The following is a 20,395-nucleotide window of genomic DNA, read 5'->3' on the forward strand; positions in this document are numbered from 1 at the left end:
TTGTATGCTCTTGGTAAACACTGAGATGTACAGTTCTAAAAGAATGTTACCCAGGATCTCAAAGGTTTTGTGACTTCTTCTGAGTCTTAATCATATTCTACTTCTTGGCATGGAACAAGGACAAAAGCTCAGTGATTTCTTCTAATATTCAAAGATGCAGTAGAATAAGAAAAACAGCACTGTGTATATTTTATACAAACATTTTGTGTTCTTTTTTTTCCCTTTGTCTACTTTCTCTCTGCTGGAGGTCAGCTACCTAGACTTAGACCCCTTCTGCTTGGTTCGTGCTATAGGCCCGAAATCAGAATGGTCTACATATTTGCATACATCTCTTCATGACAATTCAGAGGAAACACAAGGAGAAAGTGAATGAGTTATGAGTTCCCCTGCCTGAAAAGTTGTCTGTGTTTGAGCTAGTAGTCTAACCCTGCAATTTTTGCATCAATATTCCTTATGGAACTGCAAGAATCCCGCTGCATGCAAAGCTGTTACTTTAAAGTCAGGATATGAGCCTGTGTTCACATCAGTAACTGTTTCATCTGAATGCTGCCAACGCATTCATGATGTGACTCCAGTTGTTGGCACAGTGTGCACGAGCAAATATTTAGAGGTGAATGAGATTGCCATACCTGGCCTTTAATGCTGGTATGAACAAAGATTTTCAGATTCAGTCCCTTACCTCTTGGACTCAGTTCAGTTTGTACAGCCTGAACTTTTCTATATAGCCATAGTATAAACCTTTTTTGCTTTGTAGCTATTGCATTGACACAATCCTCACGTGTGTACTGAAAGGCAAAGCTATGTTATTTTTATAAGCCTCCCTCTTTAGTTATGAATAAAAATACTGTCTCGCTTTCAAAGAAAACAATGCAATCGAAACAATAACTCCCCTACAAATATAACACGGTGTTGTACAGGACAAGTATTGATTAAAACAAAAAGGGCTTTTTAAACACCATTAATTCTTACCAATTCTAGTAGTTATTGATTCTGCATCAATGTCATTAGCCTTTTTCTTCGCCACTTCAGCTAGTGCCAATTCACCCTTATCTAGTGCAAGGTAATGGATGTCCTTTGGAAATAAAAGAGAAAAAAAAAAGATTAATCTAAAATGAATCTCATAGGAGTAACAAAAGGGATTTTGAAAGAAAGAGGTTCTTTTATTATTTAGATCACAAACACAGATGGAACTGATGAACCTACCATTACATTTTAATTCTCTCCCAATGCAAATTTATTATCTTACTTGTGCTGTTGAATACAGCAATGAATAAAACACTGACCAATCACGCACTGATAAAAGTGAAGCTATTGACTCAGTGTATGAAAGAGACCAATCTGTCTGCTTTTAAGGTAACTTCTGTTAGTGCAACATGAATTAAGAGAGGGTTGATAGGAGGTGGCTCTGTGTAAACCAGATCTGAAGTACTGGAACTCTTTTGGCTGACAGCCCCTATTTGAAGTCTGTTAAGGTTTCCATCTAGTACATGAGTTTTGGGGTACAGCTCTTTTGGGACTAATTTTTGTTTGGAGGTCGTCATGTTACACTTACTGTTCTTTCAGTAAGGTGATGGTGGTCCTCTTTGTGCTGATATTGGAGGTAATAAGAGCAACATGGTTGCTCAATGGTTTTAACACCCACATAGGTGACATGATTCCTGTGTCACTCTTGGACCACAAAGGGCTTTCCAAAAATGTTGTTGTCTAGCATGAATAGTTGCCAATACTCTGGATCTAGTCCTTAATCTAGAGTTAAAAATCAGAGGGCTGCAGCAGGGGTGCATCATTACATGCTGAATTGCAAGGCTTTTTATTGTGTGTTAACCTTTGAGGTGAAAACCACCTGTACTACATATTTAGTAGGGAGATTTGTGGGAGAATATATTCCTGCTGACAAATTACAGTCTCACTGCCCTTGGTTTTGGCCCTTGAAGTAAAGTTTCATCCTTGACCATTAATAAAGAGACAATTAACCCCCTTCTCCTTTGGCATCACAGCCACAGGCTGCTCTGTGCATGAACTGAGACATACGAAGTGACGGAAACCCAAGAACAGTTGGCAAAGTTTTTTTTCCCCTCTTCTTTGCTGAAGATGCCATTTGGTATCCAAAGATTTAAGTCCTTCGTGGCCATTGTTGTGCAATCTATCTGCATGCAGGAATTTAAAGGGAAAAGGAGTATTTGCTGGAAATATTGACTTCTGTATACCATAAAAGCAACCATATTCTCACTAATGCACAAGATTTCAGGTGAAACTGTCCTTCTCAGTGTGAGTTTACTGCCACCTTCATCAATATGACAGAAACTCTTACAGGAAAAAGTGACCTTACTTTAGAAAGAGAAGTTAGATGAAAAAAGTGAGAGTATTAGGAGAAAAACATGCTGCTTTTATTATCCCCTCATTTAATAATACTAATTAAAAATAAAAAACAAAAATAAGAAGCAAACTGAGAACGTTAGGGAAACTGAGACTACGCAGGAAAACCTGGTACTGACTTGCAGGATCCCAACAGTCTGCAGGAGACAGCACCATTTTCTAATTACAAACACAGATGTGACTTAAAAAATGTGCAAGTGTCTTGGAGCAAAGTAATGAGTTACGAACTTGTTGCGAACTCTCTACTTCCTCTCTTTGTAGGTCTAACATGGTTGTCAGAAGAAAAGGGCCTGAGTAGCAAGGTATGATTTCTATGAAGATTAAACAGTAGATATTGTCAGCTTATTTAGATAACAATAGAAAACCTAAGGGCTCTTGAACAAGTCTGGACTTACAAAGATTTGAATGTATAGGCAGATTGTGTTCACTAATTTAAAATACATTCTGACTATGCTTAATGACTGTCTTTTGTAGTTTAAACTAAGAGAAGTATTGTATACTTCAATGCAATTTGAAATAATAAACTTGGGGAGGGGATGGAAACAACTGCAGAAAATGACATAGTTCTTTCAGTTAAGAGGTTGTGCATGCAGTGTGTATCAAAACATCTATTACTTTCAGATCTTGTTTTTGCCCATGTTTTCTATTTTGAGTAAAGAAATGTAAAGATACTACATATCCGTCGCTAACTAACAGGGGCCTTGTAAGAAAAAAAGATATAGCAGTAGGCTGGTAAGTGGCTTTCTTTGTGGTTCCTCAAGTTGCTGTCATAAAGAATTTAAAAAAAAAAAGTAGCTCTTGTTTCTATCTCTAAACAAGCTTTAGAAAGAAAAGATAACAGATACAAAACCTCCTATTTAACTCAAATTTAACTCAGATTTAGGTGCTCCTCATTCAAATAAGCCAGCAAAATTGGAGTTTTCTAAGAATTTATAACTCTCTGAGTAGAATAAAACTAGAAAATAAATAAAAGAGAAAGAAAAAACACTGGATTACAGGGTGCCTTAAAGAATGACAGAAAAAAAAAGAATTAAATTAGCTGAATATTCATTACAGATTTTTTCACACAATTATCTAAGAATTTATCAGTCCAAAGATCATGTCCCTCTCAAAAACAATGGTGACAATAAAAACAATTTCCAGCTGCTTATCAGGAGTTTGCTGAAAGGGCTGTATTTTATCATTTAACAGTTTGATTAGTTTTTGGACCACTTCCTTTTTACCCTCATCTTTGTGACTCACAGAGCTGGCCCTTGGTGAGCAGGAGTCATTTGAAACACTGATGTGCATTTGTCTATAGGATATTTCTGGGCAAAATTCCAACATTTCTTCGAAACATGCACTTTCCTCATCAGTGTATCACCCAAGATCTGACAGTTTTATTAAAGTGTCTTTTCCTTGCATTTTTTGCTACCTTTGGTACGTGGGATGGCCTTTTGAATTTTCAGCAGCTGAGAGCTGGAGCATACTACAAAAGGATTTCAAGCTAACAACCCTTCTATTGCTTGATCTTTTCTGTTACAGATTGGATCAGTCACTGTCCAATAAATGTAGCTGTTGTTCATGATATTATGTCCTTCTCAGTTTTATTTTTTTATTGAACTTTGTAGGAGATGATAATAATTGATGGACTTAGATGTGACGTGAGGGTAAAGCTTATGGAGAGGCACAGCAGTGTATGTGTATCTTGTTATGGCATCATACTAGTGACGCTATAGCTATAGGACTAACTTTTAAGCCTTTTTTTTTTTTTTTTCATTTCTATGAAAGAAATTAGCCCTCGGATAGCATTCTCTCAAACTTCTTTGCAATCTCAAAACAAATAACAGGAATGCTGCAAAGCCTTGTTTGGTGAAAGAGATGCTCAGGATGAATTCTCCAAGACATAGGACATTTCCTTAGAAGTCTCAGAAGATGGGTATTCAACGTTTGGATCCTCCTCAGTCTCTGTTATATCTGCTCTCTCTATCCTTTCCTTTTCTGTTCCTTCTCTGTTCCCCTTTAATAAATAGATTTTTTCTTTCTCATTTTGCTTATGTCATCAGATATCTTTCTTTAGTCTATTATTTCTTCTTGAAATCCCATTAAATTAACTGGCAATAAGGTGGCGTGACTCCTAGAACCATCTGAGGTTTTACAAATGGATTTGGTTGGTCTGTAAAACAACAGTACAAATAATTGACCTATATATTACTTATTCATACTGCACATAATTATAAATCCTTTAAATATAGGTAAAGTCAAGTTGTATGTTATTAATTGTATTTTGACCTATATAAACAATATATACAAATTATTCAGTGTTAAGCAGAAGTGAAGGATGCACAAACTTTGCTTAGCAATAGTATTGTTATACTAATACCTAGAAGAACTGTAAGCTTTCATGGAACAGGTTATCTAATTTTCACACAATATTTAGTGCAATGAAGCCTAATTCCCTAGAAATTACCATGGCACAAATAAATACTTTTTATGACATATGCACCTTTAAACTTCTTGAGTCCTGTACTTAGTAGTCTTGCAGCAGTGCCATTGTTAGCTTATTGTAAAGTTTGTTCATTAGTAACCTTACTTAGGAGACGAATTAGCAAAAGGACATTTCCCCAGAGGAGGCAGCTAGTTAACAGAGGATTCAAAGAGGCAGGTGTGTGTGCTGCTTCTTGCATGATTTAGGGGAAACTATGAGGAATCTCAAAGGTAATGCAAGCAGAAGGAGGACAATACAGAACTGGTTTTGATCTCACAGCAATGTAAGACAGGAGGAACTATGTGGAAATATGTATTTATGTTTAAGAGCATTGGTGAGATGGGAAATGGAGAGTAGGTGTTGAGAGAGAAAAGGGAAAACAAAGAAGAGTAGGAAAGGATGGAGCTAATTTCTCTGTGAACATTGAAACTCCTCTTGAAGAAAGTTGGAGAACCTTTTGTTGAGAGGAGGACATGTTACCACTTGTGGAGCCAGGTACTGACAGTTCCTCCCTCTTGTTAGCAGTTTGCACCCATCTCTTGACCCAACACTGGGACAGAGGTGCTCCCCCAGTCCTGCTGTCAGCAGAGGGAAGGAAAGAGAAAAAGATCATGTAGGAAATGCTCTCAGCCATATGAGAGAGGGTCCTTGAGACGGCAGGCCAAATGCTGGGTCATTTGTTCTGCCAGAATGGCCTCAGGGAGAATTTATTATCTGTATGGTGGGAGACCCCCCAACAAAAAGCTGTAACCTGCCGCAGACATGTTACTGTCTGAATCTTCTATGTGGCTGCACCAGTGCGTAGCTTGATTAGGTATAAAATTTGTATTGAAGAAGGTACATTCAATAAAAAGAGAAACGGAAAAAGATGAGCTAAAAAGAGGAAAAATCAAGGAGAGTAAACATAAAACACGTAATGAATTTCCTAAAAGTCTGACATTTCCATCACATTCTTTTGATGCATACTTAGAAAAGTTTATCGCAGTATTCACATCTTTCTAATTAGATGGAACAAGCCAGATGATTAGAGCTGTGAAAAAAACATCAAAAGGTTCACACAACTTTTTATATAATTAGAAGGGAATTTTCATAACCCATAAAAGCAGGATTTAATTGTGTAATTTAACATACAATTTAAATATCAGGATCAAACTAGCAGGGCAAGTGACTTAATGGGATAAATGATATTAACATCTAGTGTCAAAGCTTAATTTAAACAACAGAATGTCTTCATTATGCAAAAGAGTCAAGCAAACGAATCGTTCAAAGGGCCTTTTTTTCAACAAGCCCCTTTCCTATTGTTTCTTTGAAAACAATGAAATCAGCTGTGGAGCAGCAACATGCTGAGAGACTAGGAAAGCACGATTGGCTTTGTCCATCTGACCTCACTGTGACATTGTGGTGCAAGATCTTATAAAACAAGAGCCTCCCGCAGAGCTCACACAGAGGACCTTTTAAGAGCTGGTTAATTTTACTTTTGTAGCTAATTAAATGGGAGGGGGCAGAGAGTGCATGAAATGTAAAAACCCTTGGATTGATGCTGCTGAGCTTTGTTGTTTTAAAAGTACCTGTAGAAGCGTTCATAATTTGTCACTTTTCACAAAACCCTAAGAGACAAACTAAGAGCATTCAGGATCCCCAGGATATGGCCAGCTCTTGTATCCAGGACTCAGCAGTTGCAATTCTTAAAGGAACGGATTAGAAACGTATAAGCTTATTAGAGTGAAAGATGACATTCACCCACATCAGGACAGATGAAGAAGGGGAAAATTCAAAAACATATACATTAATTCCTGGAAAATAAAGAATAGCCTTTAGGCCATGCTAGGGAAAATGTCAATGACTCTAGAGATACTCAGTTGCTACTGATGAGTTTCATGATGGCAAAGGGCAAACCAGGTAGAATAGTTCTGTCCTCAGTATGTGTCTAAGACTGCAAATGACACGGACCCATTCTAATGTGCACAAAAGCTGACAACTAACACCCTGACAACAGCCTGTCTCCAGAAATGACTCACCATAAACAGGTCCCGAGCACCTATGTCAACAGCTAGCAGAAATGCTTTTTCAAATCTCTGATACCTGCAAGAAAAAGGACACATATCACTTGTTGAGGATAATTTAAGAGCTGCATCAAATTTTGTTAATGGGCAGACGAAGTCCTTCAATTCTCATCAAAAGCGGTGCCAAAGCTTTACTGGGGAAACTTGATACACTCATACTTAGATTGCAGAACTATGAGGTAGGACAGTGACTACCCTTAACCTTCTTCATCATGTAAAACCTTCAGCAAGTGTTATGTTCAGTGTTGAGTCCCATCAGATCTAGTTGAATCTGAAGGGAGCTGAAGGTACTGTAAATTGTTCCTTTGAAAGATACCAGTCACAACATAGATAAATGCTAGCCCCAACAACATTGGTAGGAACCTCAAAGTCCCCTATAGAAAAGACTAATCCCAAATCTCACAAGACTTCAGAGGTCCTTGTAGAAGTTTGCATTGAGTTTTGTCCTCACAGGCCCCTCAATACAGCTCTCTGAAGATGATAATCAATCGAGCCATGCTAAACAGTCATGAATCCCCAGGGGCTGAAAAAGGTAGGGGGTGACACAGCTTTGCCTCCTAACTCCCTCAGCCCAGTATTAGCACAGACTCCTGAGAGTTTTCTGAAGAACCTATGGTGAAGAAGATTGTGTCAATGAGGTAAAACAAGGGGAAAAAGAGCAAAATTCACAAGCAAAAATTAGTTCTAAATGTGCACCACCTGAGTATCACCTAGAGATACAGCAGAGTAGGAAGGGAGCAGTATGGATGTGGAACTTCACCTTTACCATTAACCCAAGAGGGCTGTATCATGGCATACTAAGACCATTACTTTGGTGGGTTGAGGGCTTGCTGAACAGCTCCTTCCATTTGGAACAACACAGATGGCCACCTTCTTTCTACTCAGAGACCCTACACCATCTCCTGGCAATTACAGCAAATACCTATATGGGATGGAGATACTGTGGAAGGCTGTATATATCCTCTTGTTTGCAATCCTTGGGAATTCCACAGAAGCGGGAGGAAACAAGCCATCCATCAGAAGCTTTCTGAGAATATATACAACATTGCACTGGCAAACGCTAATCACAATGGGAAATTCTGCACTGGGCTAATGCCTCTCTTATACTAGATATAGATAACCACTATGTGACAATCACTCTCTACTGTGAGAAAGTGATTCTATTTGTACGTATTTTCTTCTATGCATGTTTTTAAAGTCTTTAAAAATACCTACAAATATAGATTTGGTGATTATTTTTAGATACGCAAAACAACAAAATACCCCAATTTTATTTCAGTTGTGAAGTAAAAGATAGATTCTTTATAGAATGATTTCTATATTTTTCCCATTACTGGTAAAGTTTCCCCCTTTTCACCTGTTAGCAATTTCAACAATACATCAGTTGTAGATGCTTGAAGTTTGGGAAGGAGATGACTCCTTTGCCCCAGCGGGTAAAGAGCAGCATTGTGATTTCTCAGTGTTAGAAAGGTGTAGTTTGTGCTGGCCCAATGAATATTGTCCGACAGCATCATATGAATCCCAGCATTTATTCAGTTCTGTATCTTGAGGGTATCTTAGGAAACAGTGGGCAATGCTGTAGCTCTTCTTCAGGCCAGTGTGAGCACAGGGGAAACATGGGAATCCTCCTTCCCCTTGGCAGGTGAAGGAGTCCCATACGATGTACGATACTGGGATTCGTGTTTCTGGCCAAAGCCTAAGCGGTTTTTTGCCTCCCTCTTGCTACAGCCTTATTGCTCTCTTCTCTTCTACCGCACACTTGGAATGATTCAGCAGATTGCAAGATAGAGCCGGTGAGGACTTCTCCTCAAGGAATAACATTCGTGACAAGAAGGCATAATACGTTAGCCTAAGTAGAAAAGGAAATGCACTCTCCAGGTGAGGTTCCTAAGAGCTGGAGTGGGGAGTCCTTTCCTCCCTAAAGCTAATCTTCCTGCTGTGTCTTCCAAGCACTAATTTGCAGCCCTCCTCACAGAACCTGTTTAAGGGAGGGGAAGAGATGAATTAAGGTTAACCTCTTGATCACTGGGGAACAGGCAGTGCACCACTGTTTTATCATGCACATCTATGTATCTGAAGCTTTTCAACATGCTTTCTATGAAGGATTTTCCATTAAAACACAATGCTGCTTCTGAAGCTATGCTTTAATTAAGACAAATAAGTACATGTTAAAATATGTGTATCTTGAATAGCTATCATGTATATCTTTTTCCGGCACATTTTTCTTTTCAATTATGGATTAAATATACATTCTTAGTACTTAGAGGGGAAATTGGAAACCAAACAGAAACCAGCTATACGACTAGCTAAAAAGAATGTCTGCATCATTATTTTGTTTTTCCAAAGTGATATCTCTACAGACTATTTGAATGACATTTGCTTTAGCCAAGGCAATAATGCCTGCAACCAAAAAATGTAAAGTAACTTTTTTGTTTGATTGACCTGCAGAATGGAATCATGGCCTTAAAGCTGTCATTCCTTTGCTGTTTCACAAAGATTTCAATTTTTTTTCCTTTAATCAACACACATACTTCAGTCTCATTATGGCCCCTATTCATAAAACTGTGAAGTTAACCCACTATTTTCAGATCTGTACGGAAGGAAAAAAAGGGGGGGAAAAAAAGGCTATCCAAGAAATGCTCTTCACAAAACAAAAGAGTTGGAAATAACAGTCACAGATACTTCGTAAATTATTATAAATTGATTGCTTTAAAATAACTTGGAGGTTTCAAACAAGAGTGACAAGTTTGCATTACTTAGGTAAACAGTATTAAATCAGTCAAGAATGTCCTGTTTTTTTTAAACTAGCTTTACTAGAAGATACTTATTATTTTGAGTCTCTTTGGCATGGAAGTTGTGTTGTTTTTATTCTACAGAAACAATTAAAGAGAGTCCTATACACCATGAGACCGACCTCAAGCTAATAATGTCTCTTTTATAAGCATGGTTTGTCGTGGGAAGACCTCTTGCTATTGCTAGCACACTTCACTTAGAGTTTATCAGCTCCTCAAACAAACAAACAAAAAAGCCCCCAAGCAAAACACCCTCCCTTTTGTTCTTGTGCTACAATTACAAGGTACAATATTTGCTTTCTAAAATGGCATCTACAGGGTACTGGTCTTGAAGTGAGTGTCTTCCCGCCCCTCCCTCCACCTTGTTACTTATTGCTTGCTTCACAATAACTCCGGCAATCAAGACTTATATGTCTCTTGAAAAAGAGAGATAAGGAAATCTGCCTGTAAACCATGAAGTTCAGCCACTTGTTTGGTCGAAGCGATAGCCAACAGAAATATGACCTTCAGGTTTAAAACTCTCAAACTGCGATCAACTATACAGGCCAGATAGGAAAACATTTCCCTGCAAGCTGTTTAGCACATACAATATTAAATTCAAATTCTCATATAATAAAATAATACTGTTATTATATGCACTTATGTAACCTTTCTACGTAACCTACAAAAATTTTAAAAGATGGCTATTAGTACGTCTGTTGTATGGACAAGGAAACAAAAGGGAAATGTGAGTGATATGACAAGGGTCATGCGGGTCAAAAATGGTCAAGGCACAGAAGAATCCAGACCTGCCTTCCATGGTGGAGTGGCAGACCTGCTGCCTGTTTCTATTTTGAGAATGTGACTTAACTGAAAAGATGCCAGAAAAGCTTTTTTTTTTAAAATAAAATACATAAGAAATTTAAAAAAAATATAATTTTATCTATTAACTTCAGAGAGGCTATTGTTGGTTTTCACCAGCATAAATAAAAAGAGAATCAAATGCCCAGGGTTTCCTCCTGCTGGATGTTCAGAAATAAGGTGATTTTAAATACTGTAGATCAAAACCATGTGCACGGATTGGGGCCTGGGGAGAAGGGAAAAGAATTCTCTTCAGTTTTTATGAGAGGTTCTACAAATATATCAAAAGGCAGAATTTTCTCATCTGTATTCCACAACACCTAAATTGAATGTGGTCACTTAAAGATAGAGATACATTTTTCAGGCTGAAAATGGTCAACTTAAAAATATTTGTAATACTTAGCCATAATATTAAAACATCTCATAAAAAGTCCAGGAACCAGGAAAAAAATCATGTGGAGGGAGGATGAAGGGAAGAGAGAGCGAGTTCATGCAAGCAAGAGAGAAATATAGTGCAGAAAAGATGGAAACATTTCTTTAGGGACTAGTTACAACCAACAAGCCTTCTTAGACATGCCCATTGACCATGTAAGCATATTCCTTGTGCTGGGCTGATAAAGGAGGGCTGCAGCAGTTTTTTTCCTTGTCTTCAATAAGGATACACAACATTTAGAAAATAATCTGCAGGGGAAGAGCTGTGGCACAAATAATATTTATAAGGCAATCCTTTTTAATGGAAGAAATTTCAGAGTCCTCCTCATCTCACAGTCCAATCAAGGGTGATATGCATTCAAAAAGTGAATATTAAATATGCACTGAACAAACAGAACAGGAAAAAATGAATATTGAAATAATTTACATGTAATCAAACTACACTGAAATTAAGTTTTAATTGTTCAGTATTCTGTGATGCATATGCAGATTTTAAAGTATTCAGAATATCAATCAAGTGTTTACTTACATCAAGCAATTGTATTTAAGCATACAAAACAGATGATGAAAATATGTTCAATCAGCTACAGCTCCCAACATTTACTGCAGGGTTTACATGATCACTTTTAATTCAGTTATTTCATTTAATATTTCAATTTAATAGCTCATTCTTTCATTCAATTTCTAGGCATCTTGCCCATTTCTTAAACACAATAATAATAATTATTCATAAAAGAAGCTGTTTCCCATAAGTTCTCATATCAGCAATTTTTGGAACAGAAATGGTTTTCATGCTTTTTTTTCCTCAAAAAATATAGTTATTATCGGAAATATTTTCCTTTTAAATTAGACAATATTAAAATAAAGAACAACATCTGTAAAATGACCCTGCACCCCGTTTCAGTGGAATTCTGAGCCAGAATAATTAAAGATTATCAGGTTAAAGAATGTAAAAAGTGCGTGGCTAGGTTGCTAAATGGTTGATTTAAATGGGGACAGATTGGTTTTCAACCAACTGTTGAACATAACACCACTGACTAAGACATTTAGATGTATTTCAGGATACAGCTTCAGAGCCCATTTAAAGAACCTTGGTCCAGGACTTAAGGTCTTATATATTTCACATGAAAAATATTGATCTGTAATGAAGTCAGGTATAGATGGTGTAACTTCAGCGCAGCCTTAAAATGACAACCCTGAAATTCTATTGACCTTCAAGGAAATATTTTAAAGTAAAATTTCAGTAAATTCTGAAAACTTAGATTGCAATGTAACCTTTATATATAAAATATAGTATTAGTCGAAGACTTATATCCTGCATTTTATAGTGAATGCTGAAATACTGGCACCTTACTTAGAGTTCCTGGAGAGGCATAAATACATCAAGATCTTACATTTTGTTAAAAAATCCTTTAAACACTTTAAAAAAACACTTTAAACAAAAGTCAACCAAAAACTGACACCATTTTACCCTAATGAGTTCAGTAGGACCCTATTTTAAATAAGATAGTTGCAGACAAAATCAGACCATTGAATGCAGCCCAAAGACCAGGAACTCTCCAAAGAACCTGTCTTTTCCTCTCTCCCCAGACTGTAAGTTTGTGTTTCAGAATCTCATGATTTGGGGAACTCAGGCTCAAAACTTTTGAATTCACTTCATAATCTCTTATTATTTGTTTGGATAATGAACTCTCTGGAAAATAGACTATCCCCGATGCTACTGATCTCCTTTGGCAAAAATCAATTAATTGCTGGGTATTAGTTTACTGCAGCTAGACTATTTCAACACCAATGTATGTGCAAAGGCATACCAAAAGTGTCACGTATCACAATCAGAAATTTAAACCGTAACTGCTGTTTTTTAAAAGAAAATATTCTGTGAGCAGCAAAGAGTACTGTTGACTAGTTTCCTACGCTTCCTCCTACACAGGCCTCAGCACAGTAACTCCACCTGATCCCTATGCGCCCTGCCAAAATACGCTCCAGACAATATAGTGTCCTTCTCCCAGCAGGGTATACTCAGCTCCCTCCCAACAATGGTTTGAGCAAGAGGCAATGCAGACTGTGTTTGGTTTTGAGCAGTGCATGTCTCGATTGGCAGAGCATATACCTGCTGAATGTTCGCTGTAGCTTTTTGGGATGGAGATAACCTCCTGCATTTTATTTAACCCTAACTGGTTGCCGATTTTCACAAAACTGGCAGGCTTTTGCTTATTTCTGAGACTTCTACCCTCTGTAAAGTTGGTTGAGATCCATCAATGATTCTCTAAGTTAGTAGGGAACTGACGGAAGAATCAATGGATTCATTGGTAAGTTATGACCTGTGAGATGCTAGTGGTATTATTTTGCCAACCTCATGCTATTACGTTACTGGTTTTTTAGATTAAACAGGATACCAAACCTCTGCGGGGGGGTCCACAACCTTGTTGCCTTGTAAGATACTCTCGTACTGATGAAGAGAAAGTGCTGCAGAGCACACCAAAGGCTAATAGAGAAACAGCCACCAGGTCTATATGTATGTGAGTCAAGGGGATAATCTTCTAAATTGTATTTTAGATGCAGAAGCTCTATAGGTTGTCCAGGTATAATCTATACATCCCTTCAGGCCCAAATTTAACAAAGCATTAAAGTATGGGTTTATGACCTATAATTTTCTATGGGCCCTAAATATGGGCATGTTAAGTGAAGTGCTGGATTTGGGCCTGAGTGACTTGTTTAAAAAGAAATCCCTTATGGAACCTTTCAAAGGTCATACAAAAATAGGTCTCAAGTAAAAGTTAGTGAATAACCATGAGAAAATTTGAAATGGGCACAAATATCTCAAGCCACCCAAAATCTCTGTTACTTGAACTATATTGTCAAATTACGTATCTCTGAACTAAAGGAAGTCCACCTATAACTTTATAGATTGTTGGGCGTAGAACCGAATGCCCTTCACATCAAAGGGTACCCTCTGGTATGAAGCAAGAAAACAAACAAACCAACCAAATTAAAAGAATAGGAGGAAAGAGAAAGCTAATAAGGGGAGCCAGACAGTATGACTCCCCGGCCAGAGAAAGCCCTTGAGGGCTGTAACTGGCTGTGAATCTTGAAGACGTTCCCACCCCGAAAAAAAAAATTAATCTTACCATGTGATTCGTATCTTTTAGGATGATATTCTGCTCTAGGAAACCTAAATGTATTCTTGTGTGAAATAGTTCAGATGACTCTATGTTAAACATACATGCTTCTTCTCAGAACAGACTTTCCGTGTTCAAAGAAAAGCTGTCCAGGCATTTTTTGAGTCAGATTTTCAAGTGAACCAAGATAATTTTTGAATGAAGTAGTTTAGTAAGAAGGCATGATTTAAACTTTTAAAATACATATTCAGTAAGAAATAGTCTAGATGTATGAAATATTCTAGAAAAAGTAGTAGTTTTAGCTATAAAATAGATACATCATTTATTTGTTGACCTTTGCTCAATTAACTATAAAATAGCACTAGTTTAAAACTATTGAGCTGTCTTATGTCTAAACCAAAGAAATATTAATTAACAGATCCTGATTCTCTGAACATTTATGTCGCATGTTTCCCATGTGATGTTGGTCAATTGGGGTTAGCCACTGAAAAGCATGACTGTTGGGAGCAACAGCAACATTTTCCTACTATGTAGCATAATTCTTTCATGTCTATCAAGGGCACTGAGATTTTCAAGAGTAGGTGCTATAAAAGTCTGTGGAACAGCACTTTATTACTGCTATAAATTATTATTATATAAATTGAAACTATGATGGTTTATTTCTTTTTAAACTAGATTCAGTCTCTTCTCTTCTTGTAATGTGTACTTCCGTTGAATTTCCCACACTCTGTATTTCCTTTTTCATACTCATTTTACTTCAAGATAATATATTTTGTTGCCATAGCAGTATTTCCCTACCTTGCAATTTTATCATAGTGGCTTTCCTTCAGGTTTCTCTAAGCTGCAACTAACACCCCCCCAGCCAACAGAGCCCCCCCACCCCCAAATCTCTCCGTTCCCCCAACCTCTTACTACTTAGTAACTTCTCAACAGTCTATCTTTATCTTTAAATACAGACACACTCCAACATACTCTTCCAAAGTACTCTGGGCTAAAAACAGATGTTAATTAAAAATGCTGATAAGAGTCAGTGACACCTGTTGTTTCACATTTATTTTACTCAACCCTGTCTGTTAAATCCTAGCCTTTATTGCATTAATTCGCTTCTGCTTTTCTTCTTTCCCAGCTTTATCCCTCTCACTCTGGTGATCATGTAAACTTAACAGTATGTCTTGAAAGCTGGATTTTATTGAGCAAATGTATCAGCACGTCTACACACTAAAGACAGCTCTGTAACAGAGGCCCAGTATCATCGCTATGGTTAAGGATGAGTTGCTGCCTCTATAATAAATCCCTATTGTATATGTGTGATATCTCTGCAATTTCAAACTGCAGCAGATGGAAATTTGGTATTAAAGTTAAGATGAACAGGCCCTTTTCCTCCTTGACTTTCCATGAGGTACAGGGCCAATTCTCCCTCATGCCTGACACTGGATAAGATGCGTTTTTTCAGTGCTAAGACTTCTCAGAGAAAATATATTAGCTCAATATTTTCTAAAGCTGGCTGCCTAAAGATAAATATCTAATTACAAAGTCATGGTGCAGGGCCAAATTTTGAATCACTTGTTGAGTTACAGGTCCATTACAGTATATTTACTTTTTCTATCTAGGTTTGTCAATAGCCAATAACATCTCTTTATAATAAAATAATGCAGTGGTAATGCTCATAAAATTCCCACACATAAGAACTCCATGACAGCAAATATAGCCACAGGAAAGCCAGACAAGAAATCCTCTAGAACCTTGATTGTATGAAGTTTGGCACATTTTTTAAGGAGCAAACAGAAAACTAATGAGTATTTTATGCTTTTTCTGCACAGCATCATGTACAAGAACATAAAACGTAAGAATGACCATTTGCTCAGACCGAAGGTACGTCTAACCTAATACCTTGCCAACAGCTAGGCGCCTAGGAAAGAATATAAGAACAAGGCAAGCATGTGGTGATACTTCCCTAAGTCTCCTAGTCTCCAACAATTTGTGGTTCAGGGATTTGCTGAGCCAGAGGTGGTTTCTGTGTTGGTATTCCTCAGTGAATTTCTCTTCCCTGAACCTTGCCTTTCAACTCATATACAATTTTATCATCCACAACATCCTGTGGCAAGGAGCATCATATTTTAATTATATGTTATGTGAAGAATCACTATATTTTGAAACTGCCACGTGTTAGCTTCACTTCATGACCCCTAGTTTTTGTATTAGAAGAAGCAGGGAGTAGTCATTTACTCTTTCTCCCTAACACTCACAATTTAATAGATCTCTATCTCAGTTGCCTCCTCTATAGGTTGAGGAATTCTAGTCTATTTACTCATTCCTTTCACCAAAGTTGTTTCATGCCTTTAATCATCCTGGCTGCCCTTCCTAAAGCTTTCTGAGTTCTACTATATCCTTTTACAGATTATGGGACTCCAAAACTACTCGCAAAATTCAGATGAACTGAAGTTCACTGTTTTCTTGTCTATTCCTTTTCTAAGAATTCCTGGCATCCAATTTGCTTTTGGTACTTGTGCTGAGCACTGAACTGACTATTTTATAGCTCTAGAGTTATAAGACTAAAATTTCTTCCAGAATAATGGTGGGCTCAGACTCCATCATTTTATACATGAAGTTAGGAGTCACCCCCCACCATGTTCTTCATTTTGAACTTATTTACATTTAACTTTATCTTCAATTTTGACACTATGTCACTGAGTCCTGTGAAGCCCTTTTGCTGTTCTTCACAGCGGGCCCTATCTTTACTAGTCTTAGAAATTTAGTATCATTAGCAAATGCTGGCACCTCAGTATTTGCTCCTTTGCCATGTTACTTATGAGTATAGATCTGCTATACTTACAATTTCCATCGGTGACCTCCATTAACAACTGACCATTTACTCTTACTTTGTTTCTTACCTTTTAATGAATTACTTGTTTATGAAAGGGGAGCTTCCCTCTTATCCTGTGGCAACTGAGGTTCTTTAAGACATTTTGGTGGGAGACCTTCCAAGAAGGTCTTCAATGGTCAAACTTTCATCAGTAGCAGATGGATATCCATTGACTGACATGATTGCTGACAACAAAGAATTTGGAGTTTTGAGACCTGACTTGCCTTTACAGAAATCCTGCTGACCCTCCCCCAGTACAACGTATTTTTCTGTATGTTCACAATTTTTTTTAATATAGTTTCTACTAATTTCACTGGTACAGAGGTTGTACTTATAGTTCTTCAAGGTCTCTCCAGACTGTATTTTAAAAACTGACATATTTCTCATGTTCCTGTCCTCAGGTGCTAAGATCATTCTAAATAAGAGGTTATACAGCACAGTGTGTATTTCAGCTATTTTATGCTTGACTACCTTCAGAAATGCTGGATTAATTTTATCTAGTGCTGGTCATACATTACTGTTTATCTATCTATAGTATAACCTGTTTTACTGATACTTCAACAGTTATCAATGTAAACTAAGAAACATCCCCATCCTCTCCTATCTGCATGCCTGTCTGCTTTTTGTGTCTTTCTGTAAATCCTTCTTCATATATTTTTGCTAGTCTCTCCTATTACAGAAACTGAGCATCTAAGATCTTTCTGTTAACTGGCCAGTTATAATGTGATACAGGAGCTAGACATTTACAGTGCAAATCATTCCATTTATCTTCAAACAGCTCACCTTTACATGGCTAATTTAAGCTAATCAGGTAGGCTCCCTTTATAGTTAATTGATAGGCACTGACGTTTGATTCTTCACGCTATCTTAGACATCTCCCTTCGATGGGATTACTCATCCTTTGGGTGCCCATGTCTTTTTACTAACTACAGCGGAAGCCCAGATGAGCGTGTAAGACACCTAAATGCTACATTATTAAGTTAAGAGAGGTGAGGTGCACCCCCAAGATACTACATCCAGTTATTGGACAATTGACTATTGCTGACTTTTGTTCTAAATTTTACTTACGGTATCCTTTCCTTAGCAGGCTCTTCAGTTCTGAAGAACCATAAAAGGGAGCTCTGCATTTGAAAATAGGAAGCCTAGGGCTGCCTGACCATTCAATTAGCTCTTCCTGGAGGGTACTGGATGGAAGTGGGAGAAAAGTCAGAAAAACAAAGCTCTTTAGGGAGGAAAACAAACAATTTTTTGCACACAACAAATGGATTACAGATTGCCAAGCCATGTTCTGTTCTGATCTGATGAGCTGAGCTCAAGACAGAATATTGTCAGATGGTCCATATACAGAAAAGTGAAGTGGTGAGGCTCAGGAGGACTCTGAAGATGAATGGAGAAAAAGTATCTCGGTAAAGAGATGAGACATTAATCAACCTGGAAAGACTGCAAGGAAAAAAAAAAATCTTAAATTCAAGTTTTTGGTCAGGACCTCAAGAAGAGATTTTTGAGTGTCATTCCAGAAGGAGATACCATTAGTGACTAGGTAGAGTTGATGGGGTAAATGATGACCTGCAAAGGGAAGCTGAGGCTGACTTACTGCAGGTGCTCAAGGGTGGACATGTGTTGTTAAGAACTTATTCTTGAGTTCTTGTCCATGAATATGGTATATTCGCATTGTTTCTGCACTCAATGTACGCCCAAAGCCCCTCAGATTTCAGGGGAATTGCACAGCTGGTACAGCAAGAAAAAGCCCCTTGTAAGGGCAGATTATCAGTTACACAACACAACACAATAAAACAATGGTCTCTATGTGCTTCTAAAAGTAGCAATATCAAAGTCAGATTAACCAGCATGTGGGAATAGCCTTGGCACAAAGAACATTAGTCCAGCATAGCTATTCTGTGTTCCTTTTTTCTAGTGCAGTCCCATGGGTGGGGACGTAGCAGAGAACTGGAGGACTTATGGCACTCTGGGCCACCAAACAGCCATCTGTTGGTGGCTGTGGAAAATGGCTCCGTACTAGAGTAGCTCTGGGACTGCTCTAGGTGTGTGGGAGGGGCCATTTTTCCCATGCTCCAAGCAATATCTCCCATTAGGTTCAGCACAAAATCTTGCCCAAATCTCTGACAGAGATTTCTTGTGGTTTATCTTCATGCGATTTTATTCTCAAGCAATTATGTCATGTCATTTGTTCCCCCTCCCTCCCTGATATTTTGCTCAATATTTCTTACATATTGTAATCACCACTAGAGAATTAAATCCTGGAGCCATTCCTGTGGCATCAAAGCATCTGACTGAAGTTGAAAAGTGTTCTGGAGCTGGTTTAAGAAAAAAAATCATTAGCAACATAGGACTGAAGCAAAGACATTCTAAACTTTTCCTGAGATATTTAACCTCTTTAACTGCAAAAATAATCTAGTTCCGTTAAATAGGTGCCTTTATTTCTTGTTTCTAAAACAGGTCAAGAAGCATGACCAGGGGAATCTTTTCATGTGCAGTTCCATCACAGCAATTGAAATTCTCATTCATCAGTGCCGTGGTAATATGAAAACCTTTGGTTTTGATCGTTTTCACAAGATGACAAAAAATGACTCTTCAAAGTCCTCTCCAGAAGGTGCTACTTTAGTCAGAATGCTGCTACTGAACTTACTCCCATAGAGATGAATTCTGTTCATGTGGCCACCATAGAGAACCTGACTGACATCAGTGGTCATTTTATCTGAAGGCATAATTTAATGCCTAATAGGTTACCTTATGAATATAAAAGACAGTCTTAGTCCTGAACCATGTCATCATTAATGTTTATACATATTTTGTGACACACTATGTACCAATATAATTATAGATTCTACTTTTAGGGTGCTCTTAAAAAGGATCATAAAAGCTCTTTGCTCACTCTGTCCCTCAGTTCCATACAGTTGGCAGCAGATGGGATTGGGAACTATTCCTATGGAGCTGAGGCATTTTTTCACCTTTGATTTAGGGTCCTATTTAGAATGGAATACTCACAGTGAATATCTACTTTGCAGATTGCAGTGCAGTGATACGGGAACCTGCTTACCAAGGGGTAGCTAGTACTGCATAAGTGATGTACCTGCAGGGCGAAAGAGCTTTATTTTAGCTTTTCAAAGGCTGTCTTGGACTTAAGTGATAACTGACTATGTCAAGGCATCATGTCAGGTAGTATAGCAGTACACTTCAGAACTCTTGAATAGTGAAGTGATTCATAAAAATCAGTACTGGCTGGAAGCAGATCTCCCCTGATGCTAATGACCACCTACTTTCTCATCTCCTTTGTGAGTGTTTATTTACAAAGGAGCTCTATCAAGTTCTGTGTGTAAAGTCATACCACTTTATGAATGTTCTGCCCAACATGTAGCTAAATTCTTCTTTGCATTTAACCGGTAGCATCTTACATGGAACACTGGGAAGAGTACACAACACTT

General features: G+C 37.7%; 1 protein-coding gene across 1 annotated transcript in view; it reads right to left on the minus strand.

Moving 5' to 3' along the window:
- WDPCP (WD repeat containing planar cell polarity effector) overlaps positions 1 to 20,395 on the minus strand; it is a 159,003-nt gene that overhangs the window by 44,672 nt on the left and 93,936 nt on the right. Inside the window, exons 13-14 of the mRNA XM_075147603.1 lie at positions 6,862 to 6,925; positions 970 to 1,072 (exon numbers count right to left, since the gene is read on the minus strand). Of these exons, the coding sequence (XP_075003704.1) occupies positions 970 to 1,072; positions 6,862 to 6,925 (167 nt within the window). The remainder of the gene's footprint in view (positions 1 to 969; positions 1,073 to 6,861; positions 6,926 to 20,395) is intronic.

This window comes from Calonectris borealis, chromosome 3 (assembly GCF_964195595.1).
Source record: "Calonectris borealis chromosome 3, bCalBor7.hap1.2, whole genome shotgun sequence".
Lineage (NCBI taxonomy): Eukaryota > Metazoa > Chordata > Aves > Procellariiformes > Procellariidae > Calonectris > Calonectris borealis.